This window comes from Geotrypetes seraphini, chromosome 11 (genome assembly GCF_902459505.1).
Source record: "Geotrypetes seraphini chromosome 11, aGeoSer1.1, whole genome shotgun sequence".
Classification (NCBI taxonomy): Eukaryota; Metazoa; Chordata; class Amphibia; order Gymnophiona; family Dermophiidae; genus Geotrypetes; species Geotrypetes seraphini.
In genome coordinates this window covers 74,404,787-74,430,973 of record NC_047094.1, presented here as the reverse complement: position 1 = coordinate 74,430,973, position 26,187 = coordinate 74,404,787, and the positions used below count along the sequence as shown (strand labels likewise).

The 26,187-nt window shown below is 43.0% G+C and overlaps 1 protein-coding gene and 1 long non-coding RNA gene across 5 annotated transcripts in view; one reads left to right on the top strand and one right to left on the bottom strand.

Moving 5' to 3' along the window:
- The window catches only part of LOC117345477, a 38,242-nt gene extending 22,925 nt beyond the window's left edge, over window positions 1-15,317 (bottom strand). The window contains exons 1-3 of one of the 2 annotated variants that reach the window (XR_004536443.1): window positions 15,159-15,317; window positions 14,595-14,727; window positions 5,111-5,460 (exon numbers count right to left, since the gene is read on the bottom strand). This is a non-coding gene — a long non-coding RNA (uncharacterized LOC117345477). The remainder of the gene's footprint in view (window positions 1-5,110; window positions 5,461-14,594; window positions 14,728-15,158) is intronic. The other variant, XR_004536444.1, reaches the window with a different exon arrangement.
- LOC117345476 (ly6/PLAUR domain-containing protein 3-like) overlaps window positions 1-26,187 on the top strand; it is a 54,811-nt gene that overhangs the window by 3,160 nt on the left and 25,464 nt on the right. Inside the window, exons 1-2 of one of the 3 annotated variants that reach the window (XM_033914176.1) lie at window positions 14,615-14,734; window positions 24,937-25,029. In XM_033914176.1, the coding sequence (XP_033770067.1) occupies window positions 24,951-25,029 (79 nt within the window). In that variant the 5' untranslated portion in view covers window positions 14,615-14,734; window positions 24,937-24,950. Of the gene's footprint in view, window positions 1-14,614; window positions 14,735-16,799; window positions 16,849-24,936; window positions 25,030-26,187 lie in introns of those variants that run through there. The other 2 variants (XM_033914175.1, XM_033914177.1) reach the window with 2 other exon arrangements.

The following is a 26,187-nucleotide window of genomic DNA, read 5'->3' as shown; positions in this document are numbered from 1 at the left end:
CGATTCACTGCTAGACTACCATGGCTTTAATGTAAGGTATGGCGGGGCCCGGTAGGTGGGAGGGGGTGGGACTTAAGGTGTGGGGAGTCCCCTAAAGTTATTTGCAAATACGTGAGCATTCGCGAGGGGGCTTTGCCCCTAATCACTGCAAATATGAAGGGGGGAGGGAGTGTAGTGGCTAGCCAGCTAGCCACTAAGTACTAATATTCAGCTGCTATCTCCTGCTGAATATTAGAGCTTGGCCGGCTATGTGCTATTTAATCAGCGAGGCACTGAATATTGAGCTGATAGTCTTTTGTTGTGTTTGTGGTTCTCCACTGTGGACTTCTTTAGCCCTCATATTTACTTTTTGTAAACCACCTTGATATCCTTTGATCATTTGGTGGTATAATAAATAAAAAAATATATGTGAGACCCACCCAATCCCCTCCCGTATGTTAGCTTCTCTTGCATATAAGCGCTAAGCGGGATGTGCACCTGTGTTATAGAATACCGCTGAGCACACGACTCCCACTTACATGCACAACTATAACATTCCACGTATGCAGGTGCTAGTATTCTATAACTTATGCACCCAATTGGTACCTAACTTTAAGCGACACATTATAGAATGAAGGTAACACGTCTAAAAAGTGCGTCAAAGCCAATTAAAATAGAGGAAGTTAGCCACTGGAATTAAGCCATGGTTACAGTGACCCATGTTGGTAACAAGTATTTTATCATCTTCATTGATGATTATTCCAGAGGACAGACAAAATGGACTACGTTTGAGCACTCTGGATTTCATGCTGAGTGTGACAATATGAGAAAAGACTCAGGGACTCTGCTATAAAAAGGTGAAGGAAACACAATTGTACAGAACATTTTTGAATTGAATGAAAGGAATTTCATTTCTGTGTTAGCTTCATTCCACTTACTCCAAGGTTAGCTGTGAGATGGTCAGTGTTTTATGTTGCAATAAAAAAGGAGTTTGGACCTGGCTATACAGTTTGATATCCTTTATTGGAGTACATTGCACAAAGACAGAAGCTCTGTGTAAAGGGAAATGACAAAGAAATAGCAGACAAGGTTCACAAACAAATATCATTATAGCCAGATCACAGGAACCCATGGTGACTGACAAGGCTGTGCTGAACTAAGATGGGCTTACATACAAATACTTGTTCCTTTGATATAATGATTCTCTGTGGTTAAATCCCTGTAAAGCAGCAGTCCCCAACCTATTTTACACCACGGACCAGTTTCATGCAAGACAGTTTTTCCACAGACCAGGGGGAGGGAAGGGATTCAAGCACATATTATATTTGGTAATTTAATTATTGTATATATATATAATGTAAATGTAATTATTACATTTTAAATTATGCACTTTATTTCTATTAATTTTACTATATATATATATATCAATACAACTCACTATAATGCAGAATCAGTGGGAGCCCTGAGCTTATTTCCCTGACTACACAGTCCCATCTGGGCATGATGAGAGACAGGGACAACCGAAGTATTCTCCTTATGTCCAGTCTACTCCGTAATCTCTTTTTGGTTGCTGTCACTGCAGACAACCCAATTTCACAAAAAGCAGGGTTTTCAGTGCTTTTGTGGCAATCTCAGGATATTCTGTCTTGACTTTAATCCAGAACGTATGGAGATTGAAGTTGTCTCAGACATACTTTTAAGGCTACCGTCATTTGTGATCTCAAGCAGTTGATCCTCTTCTAGCACAGACAAAGTTGATTTACCTGGCTTGTTCACAAATGGGTCGCAAATCCATTCCTTCCCAGTTCAGGGGGGTTTTTGTATTTGAGAAGTAATGCTCAAACTCTTTTGAAAGCTGAGATAGGTGATCATGCACCAGCTGGGGGAATGAAGGCCCGGGTATAGTTTCTTCCAAAATCCCTGCTAATGTTTGAAACATGTAAAAAAATCCCAATGTTTACTGCGCATGGTTCAAAATGCGGCGGTCAGATTGATTTTGGGGCTGAAGAAATATGACCATATAACACCATCTTATTGGAAATTGCATTGGTTGCCAGTGGAAGCGCGGGTGAAGTTCAAATTTGGTTGTTTTTGTTTCAAGATTTTGTTTGGTCTTACCCCTAAATATTTAATCCATCTCTTTTTCTTTGCAACTAATAAACACAGCAGAAGTTCGCATTTGAATTTTGTCTTTCCGCCTGTGGTGACTGTTTTTCTAATAGAAATTTCTGGAGTGACTCTCATAACTAAAAAAAACTCTGACCAGTGATCTACCTTTAGAACGCCATCTCACTTCTGTGAGGATGGGCTGGGGAGGGCTTCGATGGCTGGGATGGTTTAGATGGGCTGGAGTGAGCTTTGATGGAAACTTCAGTAGATGGAACCTAAGCATAGAACCAGGCAGAGCTTTAGGTTCTGGCCCAGCAATAGCTAAGAAGAAGGAAAATTTAAATTGTCAATAATTTAAAGAGTGGGTAGGGTTGGGCAGACTGCATGGACCATTCGGATCTTTATCTGCATCATCTACTATGTTACTAAGAGAAGATGTTTGTGCTCTGCATCCATCTCCTGAGAGAGCTGCTTGAACAGACAGGACTTAAGGACATGTACTTTGATGTGGTTGATAATCACTTCATACAAAACGATGTTAAGTTCAGGTGACATTGTTCGGCTAGCCAGCATTTCTGTATGGATGACTCAGTGTGTAGACTCACATTCAGAAGTAACCTCCTTGACCCAAGTAATAATAGTAATAATAATAACAACAACAATAACAGTTTATATACCGCAGAACCGTGAAGTAGTGAAACCAGAAAGCTGTCCAGTTATGACAGCCGCTCCGTCCGTGCATACACCAACACAAAATGACCAATTCAGTTTTCCTGATATGTAATCATTCAAAGACTTGAATAGTTGGCAACAATAATGCACATAACATATCCTCATGCACATCCTCCTGATAAATATATTGCACAAAAACAAGCATTACTGCCTTGTTGACATCGGTAGACTCGTCAACCTGGATTGTGTACCACGGTGATTCATTATTCCTCTCTAACAATTGTACCTCAGTATCCTCTGCTATGTCATCAATTCATCTAGTTACAGTGGTAGCTGAAAGAGGGACATGTGCCACCTTTTGAAATGCAGATGGCAAAAGCTAGGATGCTTGAGTACTTAAGAAGGAAAAAAGAGGCGATGATGCTTCTGTATAAGACTCTGAAAACACTTCATTTAGAATATTGTGCACAATTCTGGAGACCGCACCATCCAAAAATATAAACAGGATAGAGTCCTCTTTCCCTCTCCCCCCCACTTCCTTGTATAGCAGCAGCAGCATTTCCCTCCCATCCTTCCCTGTGCAGCATCACCCCTTGCCTGCTCCCCTGTCCTGCAGTAGCCCTTCTCCCTTCCTTTTACCTCCCCTGTCCCAGCAGCACCTATTCCATTCTCCCTGTCCTACAGTAGCCCTTCTCCCTTCCTTTTATCTCCCCCATGTCCAGAAGCACTCCTTCCCTGCCCCCCTGTCCAACAGTAGCCCTTCTCCCTTCCTTTTACCTCCCCCTGTTCACCAGCACCTCTTGCCTGCTCCCCCTGTGCTGCAGTAGCCCTTCCCCCCTCTTCCCTGGTTTTCGTTCTCCCTCTTTCCCTCTGTCTTCCCAAAAGGTTGCTGCTGCAGCATTCCCCCTGTGGTCTCACACAGGCATCGGCAGCATTTCCCCCTCCCCCCCACAGTCTCACACAGCCATTAGTAGCATTTCTCATCCCCACCCTCTCCTCCCGGGTCTCACACAGCCGTCGGCAGCGCATCATTCACAACTCGCTGCTCCTGCTTCAGTCCTTCGTCGCTGCCGGTTCCCACCTACTTTCTTTTTGCACGAAGGCAGGAGCAGGACCCGGCAGCAAGGAAGGCCCGAAGCAAGCAGGAGCAGCGAGTTGAAGCCTCCCTCCCTGCCCTAGGCTGGAAGCGATGTCAGCAATGGGGAAAATCAGCACCGCAGGCTCCTCTTACGTGTTGCAAATCAAACCGCCACAGGCTCCACCGCTGTGCATGCGCCGCAAATGGATCACGGCCACAGAAGCACAAATCATGGCAGCAGGGATCACACCGTTTCAACTGCGCATGCGTGGGTAAGGGTTTTATTATATTAGATTTTTTTGCTTCATGTGATTATATTAGTTTACATTATGGGTTTCATATTATTTTTATTATTGTTTTTAACTTGTCACGTCTCAATAGACTCTTGACAAAGGCATAGATGCTGAAACACTGTCAGTGTCGAGTCTTCGAGTCCTCGCAGTGCTTCTATCAATAAAGGTGAACTTTGAACTTTACACCCATGGCTGAATTAATGACATCTCATCCTCATCATCATCTCATCATCAGCTGTATTGCCACATTCTGTTCTCTTGTTAAATTATGAAATTGATGGTTATCAATGGATTCTATTGCAAATCCTTCAACACCTTGGACATTTTACATGGGGTTCACTAGAGTGCCCCACTGTTCTGCTGGGATATCTATAGCAGTGTTTCTCAACTCAGTCCTGGAGTACCCCCTTGCTATTCAGGTTTTCAAGATATCCACAATAAATATGTATAAAAGAAATTTGCATATAATGGAGGCAACGTATGCAAATCAAGTTTATGCTTATTAATTGTCGATATCCTGAAAATCTGACTGGCAAGGGGGTACTCCAGATCCGAGTTGAGAAACACTGATCTACAGTATATGGCCAGTCTACTAAGAATGCTGGCTACTCCTACATTCCAATGGCTTGTTCTGTGAGGTTTTGTTTTGGATGTGGTAATTTTTTTTTCTTTTTCACAAATGGTTCAAAAAGATAGATGCACTGAGCATAAACTAATCCATTAAAAAAAAGAAAAAAAAAGTTGTTTTGCAGTTTTGAAAATGGGCATGTTTGGTACTGCATTTTTGTACGTTTTCTGCAAAAGTCTAAATTCAATACCCCTCTATGTCTCCTCTAAATTCAAATGTATCTATTCATAGAAAATAAAGAAAAAGCACTTGTGGAAGAGCAAGATGGTGGTAGGAATCATTTTGTCAGAGTAACAGCTCTGCTTGGCATGCTGCAATAAGGACAAGAGGAAAGGTCAGGTCCATTCTTACCTATCTGAGGATGGCGTGAAATCCTCTTTGATCCAACAGCTGATGATCAAATTCACTATCTTGCTGATTTGGTTGAAGTTAAAGTTAATCCAGAGCATAATGATGCTGTTCTTGAGGGCTTGTTTTTGAGCGTTGGTGATGTCTCGCTCAGCCCAGAATACCACAAAATCCTGTCTGACCATGTTGAGCAGAAGCAGTTGGAAGCAAAGTCTTCACGTAGAAAGTTGCTGCTGCTGTGAGTGCTTCAGGTAGCATGGCTCTAGCCACCGCAGCCCCGGATTTTCCAGGCTTCGAGGCAGTCCATGCCAAAGAGAAGAAGAACTTGGTCATTGCTGAGATATTTCTGGAACCTAAAGAAAAGAACTTTAGAGCTACAAAGGAGCCAAAAACAGCTAATTTGAATTTTAGATCAAAGAAGATTGAGGATGTCACTTTGTGTGATGTCTGTGAGGCCATAAATTAATTTATTTTTAAAAAATTTATACCACCAAAAGTCTCAGCGGTTTCCAAAGTAACATACTTAAAAATACACATTCATTAAGGGCTCCTTTTACAAAGCCGCGCTCGAAAGGAGGCGGTAGCGGCTAGCATGAGCATCAATCTAGCAAGCGCTATTCCGTGCGTTAAGGCCCTAGCACGGCTTTGTAAAAGGAGCCCTAAAACATAGTAATCCAAAATCATCAAATATATAGATAATGACATAAGAAAATGCCCTTAACAATACTTTCAATAAGTACTCATCAACTACACTTAAGGGAAAGCAGAACAGTTTTAGAGAAATTGGAAGTCTCTGGTGGGTCGTATTGACAAAGTTATGAAAATTTCTGGATATGCTCTGTCTCTGTGCCAATTAGTTAATTAACACAAATTTAAGCCAATGATTGGCTGGTAACTCCAATTAACAGCTGATTATTATTATTTTTATTTATTTTTTATTAGTTTTCAAATGTAGATTCAAATATTGTAACAATGCAACATGATAATAATACAAATATTATAACTATTCAATCATTTTATAAACATTGTATCAATACCATTTAAAAAATATAACCAACCCCTCCTCCCTTTCCTTACCATCCCTCCTCCCCTCTCCCAGGACTGCTAAAAAAGAAATGAAAATTAAATTAAATTAAAATCTATCAATCAAAACACGACTTCGTGCTGTAGGAGATAATGTATTTAAAAAGGGTTGCCAAATTGTGATCAACCTTCTTCCCTTTTTAGTGTCCCACTCGGATATAGACATGCTTTCCATTATTAAGAAATGTAGCATATTGGAACGCCATTGGCTATAGGTAGGGTATAACGATCCTATCCAAAGAGCAAGGATGACTTTTAAGCCTGAAAGCATAACTCCTTTCAGAAAGCCTTTATATCCTCTGGGAATAGGATGCTGTAGATCAAATAGCCAAAATAAGCTATAACTATTGCAATGCCATCTAGTATGCCATATGCCACTAACTATAGAAAAAACTATAGACCAAAATTGGTGTATTAAATTAAATTATTAAATTACGTTGTGTGCACCATTTAAAGACAAGAGGAAGAAGAAGAAGAGGACCTTAGAATCCCAATAAAAGTCTTTATTTCTAGATACAAAGTCCCAGGGATTAAAAACTGGTGACCAGCATGTCCATATTTTGCTGTACACAGGCTGCATCATGGGCAATGAAACCAGTAGAAGATGACGGCAGAAAAGGGCCACAGCCCATCAAGTCTGCCCACTCTGCAGAGTAGATGTGAAAACCACAGACCAACTGGCAAGCAATATTTCCTCTCCTGGGTCAAAATGGTCTACTGGTTTCATTGCCCCTGATACATCTTGTGTACGGCAAAACATGACAATGTCGGGCATCAGCTTTTAACCCCTGGGACTTTGTAAGTAGACTTTTATTGTGAGTCTAAGGTATATTTTTTCTTCCTCCATATTGGATCTAGTAGACTGCTTGCCTTGCTATTTTCTTTTATTATTTGCTACAACTACTTATCATTTCTATAGTGCTACCAGATGTATGCAGCACTGTACATTAAAACACGTAAGAGACAATCCCTTCTCGATAGAGCTTACAATCTAATCAAAACAGTCAGACGGGACAAATAGGGATGAGAGAATTTTTCACAGAAGGAATGATAAAACGGACATTTGTAAGAGTTAGGAGTTAAAGCAGTCTTGAAAAAGTGGGCTTGTATTGTTTAAATTTTCTTGCATTTGTTACAAAGTAGCATTTGGTCTGGCACCAGGTTATCTCCTTTCTCATTTTTCTTGGAGTCATTTTAATAAAAATACACGGAGAGTGCAGTTATTTACTTATCCTTCTATAAAATCTTGCCGCTACAAGAGGTTCCTGGAGAAAACTTTCTCTTTTCAGGCCGCTAAAATGAATACATGGCTCAGAAAAATGATGCTAGAAGCTTCTTCTTGTTTAGATTTTAGAAAATTACTAAAGACTCAATTATTTAATAGGCTGACATAGTAATGGTTTTACCTTTTCGCCTATTTCAACCATGTTTGCATTCTATTTTTATGTTTTTTACCTGCATGGTTTGCTTTTTCATCTTGATCAATTTTATTGAAATGTTTTCTACCTTTTATTCTGATTTATTTTATTGAAATGTATGCACTGCCTTTTATTGTATTTTTTCCACGATTTTTATTGAAAGTGTATGTATGTATGTATTGTTTTTCTCATGCTATGAGCCACTTAGAACCTCCCTGGTATGGCAGCATATAAATAAATTATTATTATTAGATTTGAACACTGACAAAGATAGAGCTTGACATACTGATTCATGTAGCCTGTTCCAGGCATATGTGCAGCAAGACAGAAGGGACGGAGTCTGGATTTGGCAGTAGAGGAGAAGAGTACAGATACGAGACACTTACCTGGTGACAGGATAATCGCGCGCGAGACGCCAGCGCGCCGACAATCCAGCGCCGAGATTTCGGCGGAAGACAGAAGCGTGCGGGGGAAAAAATAATTTTTAAAGAGCTCCAACTGGGGGTTTGGGGTGGCAACCCCCGCACTTTTTTGGTTAGTGTTCGCGCTGCTGTTGCGGGGGGGTGAAACCCGTCCCCCATTATAGAGAAAACAGAACTTTACCTGAAAAAAATCAGAAAAAGTTCCGTTTTCGCTATAATGGAGGTTTCCAACCCCCCGAACCCCCCTCCAACAGCAGCGTGAACACTAACCAATAAAGTGGGGGGGGGATTGCCACCACAAACCCCCCGTCGGAGCTCTTTAAAAATTACTTTTTCCCCCGCGTGCTTCTGTCTTGCGCCGAATTGTCGGCGCTGGATTGTCAGCGCGCTGACGTCTTGCGCTCCACTGTCTATGAACCCACTTACCTGAACGGAGGTCCTGGGGAGGAGTATAGGGAGAAATAAGAGAAGAGAGATATTGAGGAGCTGCAGAGTGAATGTACTTGTAAGTCCATAAGAGGAGTTTGAACTGTATGTGGAAGAGGATAGGGAGCATAATATTGGACAGTCAAACGCAATCTTACTAATGAATAAATAAAATAAAAGAGTGGAACTCACCCTTAGGCGCCTAACGTACAGAATACTTAGGTGAACACACTTATCCTGCCCTATATCTGGTGTAATTAGGGTTACCAGATGTCCAAGAAAACCCGGACATGTCCTCTTTTTAGAGGACTGTCTGGGTTCCCGGAGGGATTTCCAAAACCCAGTAATTTGTCCAGGTTTTGGAAGGCCTCATGCTCAGGGCCGCATTTTGAGGATCTATGTGCGTGCGCGGATGTCGATGTGATTATGTCACACGCATGTGTATGATATCATCGCACCGACATCTGTGCATGTGTGGAGGCTCTCTACACGCAGCCCAGAGCTTGGGGAAGGAAACATGAGCTTTGTGTGGGGGTGGGGGGTGGGATAGAATGGGATGAAGCTGGAGGCAGAACAGGGCGAGGCCACGTGTCCTCTTTTTTTAAAAGATAAACTCTGGTAACCTTTCTTTTAGGTGTTTATTTCATATTTACGTTAGTGCTCTATGAAGGAAAGTAGGCACCCGTGTTTCTGTATAGAATTATCTCCAAACTTCACAAGTCCTTTTGAATATCGACTCCATGAAGAATAAAAAGACAAGGAATGCAAAGGCCTGAAAATATTATATTGATATTTATGTTTTACTGAAAAGGAACTTGGTGGGGGTTAAGAACATAAGAATTGCCGCTGCTGGGTCATACCAGTGGTCCATCGTGCCCATAAGTCCACTCACGCGGCGGCCCTCTGGTCAAAGACCAGCGCCCTAACTGAGACTAGTCCTACCTGCGTATGTTCTGGTTCAGCAGGAACTTGTCTAACTTTGTCTTGAATCCCTGGAGGGTGTTTTCCCCTATGACAGACTCCGGAAGAGCGTTCCAGTTTTCTACCACTCTCTGGGTGAAGAAGAACTTCCTTACGTTCGTACGGAATCTATCCCTTTTCAATTTTAGAGAGTGCCCTCTCGTTCTCCCTACCTTGGGTTAATAAGTACTGGACGTTAGGAAGTGCATCTTGCTTAGCTGGTCTCTAGTACGTTGGTCTCAGGTTTTCTAAACTTACTTTAGATTAGAATATCACACACGATATGTGACAAATGGAAATTTATTCGAACAATGGCATAGGGCCCAAGTTGGTCGTGGACTCTTTGCAGGCTGTACTAATCTTGTTGGGTCCTTTAAAAAGTATCACAGCCTAAGAGAAACAGAAGAAGCAATTTTGGATGGTTTGGGAACCTTGGGGCTGATGCACGGAAAACACCAGCTTGTGAGTAATTTTACTTTACTGGGCAATGCTCAACAGATTGAAAATTATATGCATGCTGTTTGCGTTGGGTACTGGTGGTAAAAGGGGGAGGAACTGTGTCTGGGCCTACACACAAGAGCTGAGCAGTAGAGTGCACAGGCCAGTAAAATGCAGGGCTGGGATTGCCAAAATTCTGAAGAGGTAAGCAGCAAGGGCAAAAAAACCCTTCCAGCTGCAGCTGAGCCTTTTTTGCTACAGTATGTTTGGAAGTTTTTGTGTTTTTTTTTAGTTCCATAGCGATTTTGCAGCTGTTAGGTGTGGGACAAACATGCACACAAAACAAGCACACGGTCACTCTTGCAGACTTAAAATTCAAGTAAACTGCTCCTACCAGAGAACCCAATGACAGTTCCAGACCTGATGGAAAATTTTGCATGTTAAAGTTAGGCATTCCTTCCTTGCTACTCACTCGAGGAACGCAGAGAGAGGGGAGACATGATCGAGACGTTCAAGTATCTCGCGGGTCGCATCGAAGTGGAAGAAGATATCTTCCTTCTCAAGGGTCCCACGGCAACCAGGGGGCACCCGTGGAAAATCAGGGGAGGGAAACTGCACAGTGACCCCAGGAAATTCTTTTTCACTGAAAGAGTGGTTGACCGCGGGAATAATCTTCCAATTCAGGTCACTGAGGCCAGCAGCGTGCCTGATTTTAAGGCCAAATGGGATAGATACGTGGGATCTATTCACTGAGTTAGGTGGGGAAGGGTCATTGCGGTGGGCAGACTAGATGGGCCGTGGCCCTTATCTGCCGTCTATTTCTATGTTTCTATGCATTACACAGTGTGCATTTTAATACCAATGAGCTCCTTGTAGTGCATTTGCATAGGATTCTTGGTGGCTGCTACCGTGATCGGTAAAAGCCACCGAGACCCTTTTGTGCATTGGAAACTGAGCTATCTTACAAGCTAGACTGACTACAACCAGTCTTTCTTGCACGGTAAGCTTATGAGCATCTGTCTCCTTATATATAAGATCTGTCCCCTAAAGTGAGGAGCTTAGTCTTAAATTCCATATCTTTTAAATTATGTATTATAGCTATCCAACAATTGATAGTTGAGCAGTGTGTATGGTATAGGGGAGGGTGGGTGAAATATAGGGGGTTTCCTTTCCCTCTTGATAAATCTGCAGGAGGCTGTAAGAAACAAAGCCTCTTGTCCACTGATGGATTAAAGGGGGGAAATGGGCTAGAATAGGATAGAAATGCAATATTTCCTTTTGTACCCTTAACGATACTCTGTGTTATTTGTATTTGATGTGTTTATCCCGTACTCTTTGTTTGTAGGTCCTATCAGAGTTATCTTTTTTGCAATAAACAGATTTAACAGAAAAAGTATGACAGCCAATGTCAATTCTTTTACAACAATGAGGGACTTTTTAATATCATACTCTTATTGCAGGGTCTCAAAGTCCCTCCTTGAGGGCTGCAATCCAGTCGGGTTTTCAGGATTTCCCCAATGAATATGCATGAGATCTATGTGCATGCACTGCTTTCAATGCATATTCATTGGGGAAATCCCGACTGGATTGCGGCCCTCAAGGAGGGACTTTGAGATCCCTGGGAATGGATTCTTGACTTGAAGAAATTGCACCTATAGAACTTTTGTGCTTCTTGATTCTTTGTGGTATTGTTATTAGAGAATGACACAGGGAAAAATTTTTCCCCATCCCCGCAGGAACTCAATTTCCCCGTCCTGTCCCCCGTGAGTTTTGTCGCTGTCCCTACTCCACTCCTGTAAGCTCTGCCTTAACCGCACAAGCCTCAAACGCTTATGATTTTAAAGTGTTTGAGACTTATGCAGATGAGGACAGAGCTTGCAGGAATGGGTCAGGGCCAGGAAAAGAACTCGCCAGGACAGGACGGGAAAATGAGTTCCTGCGGGGACAGGAAAAAATGTATCCCCATGTCATTCTCTAATTGTTATCTCACACCTTCTAAATGCTGCCACTAAAGTCCAGTGTATGAAAGTGTCACAGTGCTTCTCATCTGTTTCTGCTGTAAGGGAGGTAGAGGAGGGGGGGGGGGGCAGAGGCAGTTGTAGTGATGTGCAGTGCCCTGAAATTTTTTCTTTATTCATAGCTATATCTAATGCTTCTCGGATTTTATCTGTCTCTCAATCATGCAATGCATTTGTTGTGTACAGGGTGAAGGCACACCTTTGTCACATGGCAAATTGCCTGGTTACAAGCTCTGAGGGCTACATATGAAAAGATAGCTGCAGACAGAATTTGGGGTCATCAGGAAGCCCAAACAATAGAAAATGACAGGAGGTGGAAGAAGAGTTGAAGAGGCAGGAAGTAGAAGAGTCACACTGTCCCATCCAATGTGTATTGCCTCTACATCATGCTACATAATTTCACAATGTGAACATCTCATCCAACAAATCTGATTGATTTCTTCTATGGAACAGCTAGAATGGTTAGGCAAGTAGGTGGTGATAGAGGGGTGGGTGGGAGCAGATTACTGGGTATGAGTGGGTAGGTAGGTGGGAAGTTGGGTTAGTGAGTGGGAAGGGGTTAGATAAGTGAGTTAGGTAATGGGCTTAGATAGTGGGGGCCATAGTGAGAAAGATTAGTGGATGGATGTGATTAGAAGACAGAGTGCTCCTCTCATGCTAGTTGTGGCGTTGTCTGCCCCCCTTCCCCCAATGCTGTGAGACTGGTAGTTAATGGCTTATTAGACATGATAACTGCCCCTGTATAGGAGCACTGAAGCAGTTCACAATACAAAGAAACTGAGAAAGAAAGGAACTCCACTGAATTTACAGGATAGGAGAGGGGAAGCACTGCAATAGGACAATGCAACTGGACTGCGATCAGCCTGAAAGAGACTCACCAAAGGCCTGTGTAACTAGGTAAGTTGTGGGTTTTGTTTTGTTTTTTTTTAATCATCTTTATTCAGTTCCAAACGAAAACAGCAATAAACAAGGACAGGCCAAAAACATTGCAAAGAGCAAAAGAAGAACTCAATAAAGAGACAGGAACAAGGCCTGTAGGTGAACAACTGCTAAGGAACTGTTATATTAAGACAGATAAAGAATATCCCCTCCCTCCCCCCCCCCCAGACCCCAATATCTCCCTCCCAATCCCATGCAAGATGAACACAAAACAGAAAGTAACCCATGAAGGAAAGCAATCAAGAAATCAACAGTCAAATATTCAAGAGAAGGCTGCGAGCCACCGGTGTTATTGTAGTCTTAAACAGTTCCCATATGGTGGTAAACTGTTGTCCCAGAGAGGAATCAATGTCCTTTATAATTCTCCGCTCCAAGGAAGCTTGGGTGATCATCAGAGAATGCCATTGAGCCAAGGTCGGTGCAGAAGATGAGATCCAACATTGCAGGATACATTTCTTACCCAAAAGAGATGAAGGAAATCCTGAAAGCCCCTGGGTCTGGGATGTACTATATTATAACAGCCAAAGAGTAACAGTGGTGATGGGCACCTGGTACAGTACCAAAAAGTGACACAGAGTACTAGGTAAGTTTTAAGAGCAGTCAGCAGTCTAGGGAGAGAGATTTGCTGCGGAGTGACAAAAGACGTGAGGTCCGTAACAGTGGAGCCACACAGTAGAAGGCGCTGTGATGTGTTGATTCGAAGCTGGAGCGAGAGGGGCTGATTGCGCAGGTGATTCAGAAAGTGAGAGGGAGTCCTGATCAATGGCAGTAATGGATCGTGAAGAGAAATGAGGTTGGCTTTCGTACAGCAATGACAGGTGATGATTATCTCTTGCAATTTGGGCTTCTCATTAGGAGTGTGTCATGTAACCGCTCTCACACTCTGAACCCCTTCTTTCACTCATTAGGAGTGTGTCATACTTCTTTGAAGGCTTGCTCAACTCTCTCACCCCCTGAGTCCCTTCCCTAATGAGCATATAGTCTGTCAGGGGTGTCCAGGTGTTTGCCGTAGTGGGTTGTATGATCAGAAATCCATATGCTTGCAGGTTACATAAATATTTTAGCCAGTTATAAGCATGTTATACTCATCAAAATATGTGAACCTCTCTGAAATTGCAAAATTACATGTGTTTGCAAATTGAGATTTTTTTTTTTTTTTTTTAAGCAGGCAACATTCTGAGATCCTGATACTGTATGGTCGACATTCCTGGTCTAGGAACATGACGCAATGGGAAATAAAATGGATTGCTCAGGGCCTGAGGAATATCAGTGGGACTTAAATACTGGTTTTCTAGTGTCCCACCCTTTGCTCAAGTCTCCAGTTTAGCCACTGACTAGACTAACCACGCTTCCTCCTTTCCTCCTACACATATCCAACCTCCTCCTCTTTCTGGTTCCCCTCCAGTTTTCACGACCACCCACCAGATTCCATTCTGAGCCCAAACACAATGGAGTAGCCCCGGCCCAATAATGCTATTAGTCCAAGAATATCTTTGGTGGTCCAGGTAATAAAAAAAACCTGTTTATAAAAAGCAGGGGAAAAGGAAGTCTGTATCTTTAAACTGGCTTGGGGGATCTGGCACTGAGCTTTTCTCTATGCAGAAAGCTGAAATGCTTGGCTCTCTGTCAGGACGCTTTTTTTTTTTCCACTTTCACAGTGTGAATTTAATTTACCTTAAAGGTACAGTAGAAGGAATGCTTAATGAAAATGATAAAAAGGTTATTTCCCCACAACCAACTTGCTTTTAGCCTGCGTAGATATATGTAACTTCCAGTCTCTTACCTCTGGTACCACACTGATTCATTCTAGGTGTGGCCATGTTATCTGAAGCTCCAGACACAGAGTGGTCTCCGATTTCTATTCCTCCTTCTCCTACAAATCTCTTTTTCCTGTGCACCTCCTCAGAGAAGATCAGCTAACAGGTCAGTAAATCAAACATGCAGAAACCATGAACATAGGTCACAGCAGGTGCCATATAAATTGCAGAGCACAGGATTTTCATCACACCTATGTATGAGCATTTTTCCTTGGGAGAGCTTTTTCTAAAAACTAGATGTAACTATTTCATGGTTTTGTTTTTACCCGTTTTCTGACTGTCTCTGCAACCCCAGGCAGACTACCATACAGGCTTTGTTTACTGCACAGGCTTAGTTATGGAGAAGAAATAGAGAGCATACAAAGCTCAGACCCTCTCCCTAGAATACCTCAGGCCCTGACTTTCACTTACCAGGGTCAATAAACCCAACTTAAACACTGCTGGGGCAGAATAAGAAAAGACTATAAAGTATCCCTCCTGATGCAAAAATGATTCTCTCTATCTGTATGTAGTTATTCTGGGACTCTTACCTCACATCTGCTCAGTTTTCATCTTTAAAAAATCCTTCAAGGACTTGTTTACTGCAGAGAAAGAATGGAATGTGAAGCCCAGTGTGTGATCCTTGCCTGAATCAAAACTCTTGAAAGAACTGCTGACTCTCCTGCCTGGATCAACCTTACCACAGAGGGTCCAGGAAAGGGGCTGGGCCCAAAAGTCACAGAAGGCAGGGACAATAGCATGGGGTCTGGCTTAAGAATTTCACATGCTCCCCACTCTCTTTACTCTTCTTTCCTTCGTATGTGTTACCTCCTCCTCTGTCTGGGTCATGGTTTGGTATTAAAAGGAGGCACATGCTGTACAGAAGAGGTAACCTGAATAAAAATTCCACTCAGAACAGGCTGTACAATCCAATGGGAATTCTGATTCCACTTCCTCAAAACGAGTCAGCGGTGTTGGGATTCTTCATCATTCCCCACAGATGGAAAGTACTAAATTTGTATTTTTAATTTTTTCTTATTTTCTTTTCCCTTTATTTATAACTTATTAATAATTTATAGCTTAGTTATAACTTATTTATAATTTAGATATAGATTTAAAAGTGTATCACTTATCTTAAATCCTTATCGGTTCCCCTTCCCGACACGTTTCGGAACTCTTTTTCAAGGTCTTTTTTGATAGCCAGTGGCAGTAAGAATATGGTTGAGGATTACCCTTATCTTTTGTTCCCCCGACCTTGAAAAAGAGTTCCGAAACGCGTCGGGAAGGGGAACTGATAAGGATTTAAGATAAGTGATACACTTTTAAATCTATATCTAAATTATAAATAAGCTATAACTAAGCTATAAATTATCAATAAGTTATAAATAAAGGGAAAAGAAAATAAGAAAAAATTAAAAATACAAATTTAGTACTTTCCATCTGTGGGGAATGATGAAGAATCCCAACACCGCTGACTCGTTTTGAGGAAGTGGAATCAGAATTCCCATTGGATTGTACAGCCTGTTCTGAGTGGAATTTTTGTTCGAGTTATTTATTGATAGCTTGAAGTGAGTCAAATAAGTTTGGTAGAGGGTGCAGAAGAGGTGGCACAGCTGCAATGAGACATCATGTGTTAGGAGAGGGAAAGGAGCTGGCACGGGGACAATGAGACATTGTGTGACAGGACAGGGAGAGCTGCTTTGGAACGACATAGGCTCCTCTTTTGTCAATCTCTGTTCTACAATCAGTATCAGGAGAAGAGGGAGAGGCAGTGTAGGCTCAAAAAAGAGAAAAAAAAAATGAAGGAGGGGGAGTGTTGGCCAATGAAGGACAAGAATGACAAAAGGGGGGCTGAAGAGGGAGAGGCCGGTGGATGGATTAAAGTGGATGGGAGGAACCACTAATCTTTTATTGTTTGTTGTGTCTAATTATGTGTCTGCCTTGACTAGATTGTAAGCTCCAAGGGATTGACCTTTTGTGTCTCTGTACAGTGCTGTGTACATCTGGTATGCACTGTACCAAGCAAGATAATAATAATAATACAAGTCCTAGAGGGCGTATAATGGAGGGCTGAGGAGTGTGGGATGAGGGAGTGAAAAGGGAACAGGGGAGTGGAGAAGATGCAAAAAAAGAGTTAAAAAGCTAAAACTGCAAACAGCGAGCAGTGGCTCAGCCTCTGCTTAAGAAATTTGCTCTGAATGTGCCAGATGTTCCAGTTTTCTCCCTGTGTTAAATGTACAGGTATGGACAGCATAGTGCAGCCCCGCTTTAAACCTGCGGGCTCGCACTGCAGGGAAGGAGGCAGAGAGCAGAAGAGTCAGGGCCAGTGTGTTTTAGCCTTAAGAGGCTGCTGCTGCTGCCGGGGATCGCCCTTCAAGACAACTTGCAGGAGAGTCGAGGCCTCCCACAAAAAAAAAAAAACAAACACGAACGCATGCACAGACCATCTACAGGGAAAGCAGATGGTCCGCGCATATGTCAGGATCGCACACTAGTGATCCGTGTCGGCGGATGGGGGCATTCCTCCGATTGCCCCTATTAGAATATTTTTAGTTGCAGAATTCATCGGACCTGCTCGAATCGGTCATGATCGGGCAGGTTAGTGAATCTAGCCCAATGTGTGTGTATGTAAATTTAACTAACACTCAAAAATTTAATGTGTTAATTTGGAAGCTTGATGCATGTAAAGTCAATTTGATACACACTTTTTATATGCATAAAACACATATCTCTAGAGTAAAGTAGTGGAAAAATCTGTGAGTACCTGGACAAGATGTTGATTCTGGAGTAATTTCAGTGTGGATTTTGCTGGGACTACAGCACAGAGACCCTTGTTGTTTCTCTATTCATCTTCTTAAGACTTTGTAATGTATAAACTAGAATCACAGCTGCCTGCTTGGCTGCTTTTGATAGGGTAGAACGTACAATCCAAATGCTTGGCTTCAAGCTGTGTATGTTTGATTGGTCTTAGTCGAATTTAAGACCTCAGTCTCGGACGTTTGTGACTGAAGGTAGGAAGTATGATTTGGGTCCACAGGGCTCTGCTTTATTGGCATGCATTTTAATTCTGTACTTGTTACTCCTTGCAGTTGTTAAAATCCAGGAGTTAAGATTTCAGGATGCATGTGGATTTTCTAGAAATGTTTTGAAGTTGACTGTACTGTATGTGTTATGTTATGCCAATATTTGTATTCCGCCTAGACAGTGGTGTAGCGAGGGTGGCGCTCTCCCCTACCCTCTTCTCTGGCCCCCCACCTGCCCCTTCCCCGTCTCCACCTGCTGCATGCACATACCCCTTCCCTTCTCCCGCACCTCTTTAACGTTCCCGGCATGAGCAGCATCCCCCGCTTTGGCTTTCTCTCTGACATCACTTCCTAGGTGTGGGTCCAGGAAGTGACGTCAGAGGAAGAGACGATGCTGGCGCAAGCAGTAGGTTGGGGTTTCTGCTCTCACCGGGAATGTTACAGATGTATGGGGAAGGAAAGGAGCATGCGCATGGTAGTGTGGGTGAGGGGGTGGAGAGGAGGATGAGTGGAAGTGCTCCCACCAAGATGGCGCCCAGGGCAGTCTGCTCCCTGCCACTGTGTCTAGACCTTGTCAGTTCTAGGATGGATTCCACAGAATAAGAGCTGAATCAATTGGGGGTCAGCGCTCAAGAAAAGGATCTGGGTGTTATCATAGACAATACGCTGAAGCCTTCTGCCCAATGTGCAGCAGCAGCAGCCAAGAAGGCAAACAGGATGCTAGAAATTTTTAGATAAGGGATGGTTAACAGGACTAAGGCCTAGATTCACTAACCTGCCCGATCCATGGCCGATCTGAGGCAGGCCGACTGATTCACAAATGGGGGCGTTGCAAATGATGGCGATCGAAAGCACGCTCCCCCCCGACCACATGGATCGCTGGAGAGCGATCTTTGAGCATGCGCAGACCATCTTCTTTGCCTGTAGATGGTCTGCGCATGCTCACCGCGAAGGAAGAGCTTGAGACTCTTTTCTTTTTTGTTAGAGCTGGAAACTTTTGCGAGCCCATGGGTTGTTGGTTTTTTTTTGTTTTTTTTTAATCTTTATTGATTTTCCAAACAACAACAGTGCAAAACACACTGCATCGGGTTTAAACAACAGAGTCGGGGCAGAGAGCAGGAGAAGCAGAATTGGGGCAAAGAGCAGGAGAATCGGGGCAGAGAGCAGGGTTTTTGCACAAGCGACTGGTCCTCAGCAGTCACTTGTTTTTTTGATCGGGCAGCCCAGTCGGTGTTCCAGAAATTGTTTTGTGAATCCCTGCGTTCCTACTTTTGGATGCCTTTCCCCTCATTTGCATGAGCGGATCGGAATTGGATCAGGAGGAATGTTAGTGAATTGGGTCGGGGTCGCAAAGGGGTTGCTAAGTGGTCGGGACTTGATCGGTGGGCTTAGTGAATCTAGCCCTATGAATATTATAATACCTTGCTTTGTATCACTCAATGGTGCGATCTCACCTTGCATATTGTGTTCAGTTCTGGTCTCCAAAAAGATATAGCAGCACTAGAAAAAGTTCAAAGAAGAGTGACCAAGATGATAAAGGGGATGGAAAGAAAGGAGAGAGGAGAGAGGTTAGGGCTCTTCAACTTGGAAAGAAGATAGCTGAGGGGAGATATGATTGAAGTCTACAAAATCCTGAGTGGTGTAGAACGAGTACAAGTAGATTGATTTTTTTACTGCATCAAGATTTACAAAGACTAGGGGACACTCGATGATGTAGCAGAGTAATACTTTTAAAATCAATACGAGGAAATATTTTTTCACTCAGAGAATACTTAAGCTCTAGAACGCATTGTTAGAGGATGTGGTAAGAGCAGTTAATATAACTGGTGTAAAAAAAGGTTTGGACAAGTTCCTGGAGGAAAAGTCCATAGTCTGCTATTGAGATAGATATGGGACGGTAGCATGGAATGCTGCTACTATTTGGGGTTTTGCCAGGTACTTGTGACTTGGATTGGCCTCCATGAAGACGGGATGCTGGGCTAGAGGGACCATTGGTCTGACCCAGTAAAGCTATTCTTATGTTCTTATTATAATAACTATACTGCAAATTAAATATCAACTATTAAGATTACAAAATAAGTGAGTTTTTAACATCCATTGAAATCTAAAATAATTATTACAGGATCTTACAGTAATTGAAAGATGATTCCATAACTCAACCATATGATATTGAATGGAAGAAGAAAGCTGCTTAATCGATTATAAATTCTTAAACATAGGAAATTTCAGAAACCATAAATTCCTGGTGCTATATCTCATAGAGGAACCTTGCAATAAAACTACCATGTCTGGAAAATATGAAGGTGCTTCACCTGTCCCATTTTAAAAACCATGACACCAAATTGAAACTGCACTCTATCTGCCACAGGAAGCCAATGCAACTTAAGATAGAAAGCTTGCAATGAATCAAAATTTGATAAACTGAAAATTAATCTAATCGATCGCTGTACAGCGCGGAATGAGTGGCTTTCAATAACTGGGGCTTGGTTAGTGCTGAATTGGTCAATGCTGAACTTATCTATAACCATAGGTGCCAACTTTTCAAAATTATACAGGGTGCTAAACCCAACTGAAATTACCTATTCCTGGACACAGTCAAAGAGTTTGTTTAATATTTGGGATGCTCAAGCATCCAGGGCTCGCACAGAGCTAGCTCCTATGTCTAAAACATAGGATGTTGTGGATTAGTCAGATTCCTTTGCCCAATGAATTAAAGGCTATGAAATATAGTGTTTTGGCACGTCAGATGTTTACTTTAATTTACTAATGGTGATAAAAGGATCTACTCTGGGTTAGCTGTCTGGATCAGGAACTCAGCATTAGCACGTCTTGCATGAATGAGCAGGACATTGGCATAATATCAACCTGCTTTATTTACAGATGTAAGCAAATAGTTCAGATGACAAGCTTTTCCATAGCTGTCTCAGGAACTTTCCACACATAAAAGTCATTGGACAGAGTACCTCATGAAAGACTCCTGGGGAAATTAGAAAGTCATGGTCTGGGACAGGGGTCGGCAACCTTTTTACAGCAAAGAGCCAATTTATCCAAAAGTTTGACCCAAGTTTTACAAAGAGCCACAAGGTGTAGCTTCTCTTCCCGTTAACCCCTCGTAGGTCTCTACACCTCTCATCCCTCCCTTCCCTTCCCCCAGCCCATAGCCCCTCTCATGGCCCTGACCCTTTAAGCTCCCTCCCAACTCCACAATTACTCCCCCCCCAGGCCTACCGAACCTGGTGGTCCAGCAGGAATTTTTGTGGCAGGAGCATGGCCCTCTCGATCCTGCCTCCTCGTGGCTGCCTTCTAAAATGACAGCCGTGACCTCTTTCAGCTACTACAGGAAATGCTGTGAGCAGCTGCGAGAGGTCGAGGCAACCGTGAGGAGGTTGGAGCAAGAGGGCCATGCTGCTGCCACAAAGACCCCTGCTTGTCCACGAAGTACCTTGTAGGCCGGGGGGGGGGGGGGGAGAGGGGGGTAGGGGATCGTGGAGTTGGAAAGGAGATTAAAGGGTTAGGGCCTGGAGATCTGCATGCAAGAAGAGCTGCATGTGGCTCGCGAGCCGCAGGTTGATGACCCCTGGACTACGAGGTAATGCTCTGTTGTAGAGTAAAAACTGGTTAAAAGATAGAAAACAGAGAGTAGGGTTATATGGTCATTATTCTCACTAGAGAAGAGTAAATAGTGGGGCTCACAGGGGGTTTGTGTTGGGATCGCTGCTTTTTAATATATTTATCGATGATTTGGAAATGGATAACTAGTGAGATACCGTATTTTTCACTCCGTAAGATGCACCAGACTATAAGACACACCCTAGATTTAGAGGAGGAAAACAAGAATAAAAACATTCTGAACCAAATTCTCCCTGCCAGGCTCTGCACCCTGCCCCCCCTCCATGCCAGGCTTTATATCCTGTCCTCCACCCTATGGTGATCTAGTGGTAGGCCGGGACAGGGCACAGAGCAGGCAGACCTAGTGACAGGCAAGCCTAGTGGCCTAGTGACAGGCAGGCAGTCCCCATACCCCCCACAAACTCCCCCAGTACCTTAAATCATCCCTTCATACCCCCATGCACCTTAAATCATCTCCCATACCCCCACGTGCCCCCAGTAACTTAAATCATCTTCCCATACCCCCACGTGCTCCCCAGTACCTTAAATCATCTCCCATCCCCCCATACTCCCCCCCCCCCAGTCTAGTAGCCTAGTGACAGGCAGGCAGGCAGGCCCCATACCCCCAAGTACCCCTCCAGTACCTTAAATCATCCCCCATACCCCCATGTACCTTAAATCATCCCCATCCTCCCCATACCCCCCAGTACCTTAAATCATAGCCCTAGTACCCCAGTACCTTTTCTAATCATTACCCCCCCGTACCTTTTTAAATTCCTCCCTCCTTAGACGGCTCTCTCATCTATTTCCCAGCCAGTGGCGCACAGTCCAGAAGCGCAGAGATCAGGAACAAGCTCTCCACACTCCCACTTGGGCCCATGCCGATCTCCGAATGGCTGCAGTCAGTTCTCGCACATCCGGCCTAGGTGGGAGTGCGGAGCCCAATTTGCGCGCATAACATAATTGAATAATTGGCCAATTAGCACTGATAACTGGCTTCTTTACAAGCAATTAGTGTTAATTAGTTTTAATTTAAATTTATGCTTGTAAATTTAGGCATGGGATCTGTGCCTAAAATTTATGCAGAGTGCTAAAAAGGATCACCATGAATAGTGTGTGATCCTGATTTACCACTAAACAATTTTATTCAGCCACTCATGGATCATCGGATAATGATGCAGTAATCCTTCACATCTTCTTAAGGAAAAACTGCTTAAATCGTCATTGATCCGTTTCTTAGTGTTTTATTTTTAATTTTATTATATTTTTATCCTTACTTATGTTTAAAACACTTAACTAAGACACGTATCTTTTAAATTGTGGCTCTTAGTTGTAGCTATGATGGCTGGGGAGTCCTGCCACCATGTTTTGCACCTTGGGCTGTATCCCCATTTAGTACCGCACACCATCATCCAGTCACTTCAATGCTTTGACAAGATTTTCATCAAAGCACTGAAGCAACTGGATTTGGTCCCCTCGGCAGCTCTGCAAAAAATGAGATTTTTTCAGATGGTACATCCAGTGTATAAATCTAGAATGATTTCAATGTAGTATCACTTTGCAAAGTAGAACCAAAGCAGCATGAAATTATACTGGCTTTTCTATGGAGCCTCTGAAAGAATACAGAGAAAGTGGGGAACAATTTGAGTAATTTTTTAAGGTAAAAATTGTCTTTCATCCAGTATGTACTTGCAGCAAGGGGAAACAGAGTATCTTGCCATGTGTTTTGCCTCAATTGCTTCTGTCTACTGACCATTTTGATTTGCTGATTCCATCTGTGAGGGATAGTGTTTTCCACTGTTTTGGTCCCAGAGAATGGAACAACCTTTCTGAGTATATTCGTCAACAGCAGAATATACAGAATTTCAAGACATTACTCAAAAGACACCTGTTCAGTCAGATGAAATACAGAGTCTGAGATTGGTTAACTGAGGAGGAGTATAGACTGTTGAGTGCTGGGTGCAGGCCACTGATGTATTCTATGGTCTGGACTGTTTTACGGTTTTAGTGATGTTTGTCTTTGATGCGACCTGTATGTTTTGTGTAATTTTATATTTTGTATGCAAATGTGTAACTCGCCCTGGATAAGGGCGACTTCCATTAACCACCACCCTCTGGCGTCTGTCCGGCAGCCAGTTTCTAACCCAGTTCACCACTTTGGGTCATAACTTCAGCCCTTCAAGTTTGTTCAACAGCCTCCTAAGAGGAACTGTATCAAAGGCTTTGCTGAAATCCAAGTAAATTACATCTAGCATATGTCCTCGATCCAGCTCTCTGGTCACCCAATCAAAAAATTCAATCAGGTTCGTTTGGCACGATTTACCTTTTGTAAAGCCATGTTGCATCGGATCCTGTAACCCATTAGATTCAAGGAAGTACACTATCCTTTCTTTCAGCAAACTTCCAACAACTGAAGTGAGGCTCACCGGCCTGTAGTTTCCTGCTTCATCCCTGTGACCACTTTTATGAATAGGGACCACATCCGCTCTCCTCCAATCCCCAGGAATCACTCCCATCTCCAGAGATTTGTTGAACAAGTCTTTAATAGGACTCGCCAGAACCTCTCTAAGGGAGCTTTTCTGTAGGTGAATTTAGAATATCTTGTAGAATTCTGGAGGCCACACCTTCAAAAAGATATAAAAAGGATGGAGTCAGTCCAGAGGAAGACTACTAAAATGGTGTGTGGTCTTCGTGATAAGGCGTATAGGAACAGACTTAAAGATCTGAATTTGTATACTTTGGAGGAAAGGCGGGAGAGGGGCGATATGATAGAGTCATTTAAATACCTACATAATATAAATGTGCATGAGTCGAGTTTCTTTCATTTGAAAGGGAACTCTGCAATGAGAGGGTATAGGATGAAGTTAAGAGGTGATAGATTCCGGAGTAAGCTGAGGAAATACATTTTTACAGAAAGAGTGGTAGATGTGTGGAACAGTCTCCTGGAAGAGGTGGTGGAAACAGAGACTGTGTCTGAATTCAAGAGGGCCTAGGATAGGCATATGGGATCTCTCAGAGAGAGTAAGAGATAATGGTTACTGTGGCTAGACAGATTAGATGGGCCATTTGGCCTTTATCTGACGTCATGTTTCTATGTAATCTCATACAGATGTATAAGATAATACACAAAGAGTTCCTATAAAAACAACCCTTGACTGGTTCTGGTTCCATTTCGGTTCTTTCTTGAGCACTGCAATGCTCCATTAGAGTCCTTTATGAGAACTTTTATCAATACAGAGCACAGAGCTTTGACTGAATTGATCACTTCACTTTTCTCCATCATGCCTTTTTTCTCCCACTTGTTTAGATATGTTGTTGACTTTCTGTGGGTTGCTTGTATCTTCTTTGTTTGTTTTGGACTTCAATTATTGAAGAGCCTATCTGGGTACCAGCAATGAATATTCAGTCACGAGGCTCATCGGGATTCACCCTGATGCTGCCAATATTCAATCATGGTCTCTGGATACTTACCTGGGGATAACTTAGGACTGCCTTTTCGTCCCTATATTTTTTTCATCATCTTTGTTTCTGTCCACCAAAATGAATTCCAATATTTACCTGAAAAAATGCTGATTTTTTTCCTACTGATTTTCTCCCATTTTGATTTTTGTTATTCCACTCATGATAAATTTACAGGACAAACAAATTAAAAACAACCTTAAAATGAAGTTCCCTAATTATTCAATTTCTATGGCAGGACACAGAAGAAGGATGGATGCAAGGACATATTCCCAGCACATAGCTTGGACTGCAGTGACTGGCATTCTCATGGCCAATCTCTTCTTTCAAGGTAATGTAGCTACACATAGAGGGAAATGCTAGTACAAGGCTTCAGTGGTGTAAATAGGGAGGTTGGCACCCAGGATGGTAGCACCCGGGATTGCCTCGCCGTATGCCCCCTGCTCTTCCCCACCATGCCGTGCGGCCCACCCTTCACCATTTGAGCACCTCCCCCTGCCCCCACGTACCTCTTGAAATGTCCGCCAGCATGAGCAGCATCTTCCACATGCTGCTTACTCTAGCCTCGGCTCCCTTCTGACATCAGGTTCTGGTCCCGTGACCTGAAATTGACATCAGCAGGTGGAAGATGGCGCTCACACTGGCGAACACTTCAAGAGGTGCATGGGAGGGGGCAGAAAGGAGGAGAGGTGCTGGTGCCCCTGTGAAGATGGCGCATGGGGCGGTTCACCCCTCTGCCCCCTTATTATACCACTGCAAGGCAGCTAGGCAGGGAAGGCACATAGGTGTATTTGCTGACTTTTGAGGGGCATAGGATGAGGAATGGCCAATAGGAAAGAGGAGGTATTGGTGTCCCTGTATAAGACTCTGGTGAGACCTCATTTAGAATATTGTGTACAATTCTGGAGACAGCACCTGCAAAAAGATATAAACAGGATGGAGTTGGTCCAGAAGAAGGCTACTAAAATGGGTGGTGGTCTTCAACATAAGGCATATGGGGACAGACTTAAAGATCTTAATATTGTATACTTTGGAGGAAAGGTGGGAGAGGAGAGATATGATAGAGTCGTTTAAATACCTAGGTGGCATAAATATGCATGAGATGAGTCTTAATGAGTGACACGGGAACAAAGATTCATCTCCGTTCCCTCACCATCTCCACATTTTCATCCCTGTCCCCTCACCGTCCCTGCAGTGAATCACATTTTTCATTCCCATCTCCTCACCGTCTCCACATTTATCATCCCTATCCACTCACCGCTTCCACAGTCTTAATTTTCTTCCCTGCATCTCCCCGCTCAAAGCAGAAAGGTGATTTTATGCCATTTTATGGGCCGCTGGCATTTCAAATAAACATTCTAAGCCTGTAGTATTTTTTTCTCATTTTTATTTTGATTGAAAAAAACATCAATAAAAGTACAACTCGTGAGGCATGTTGAGTTCTGCATTGCACAAGGAAGGCCAAACATCAGCTCAATATCAGTGATAT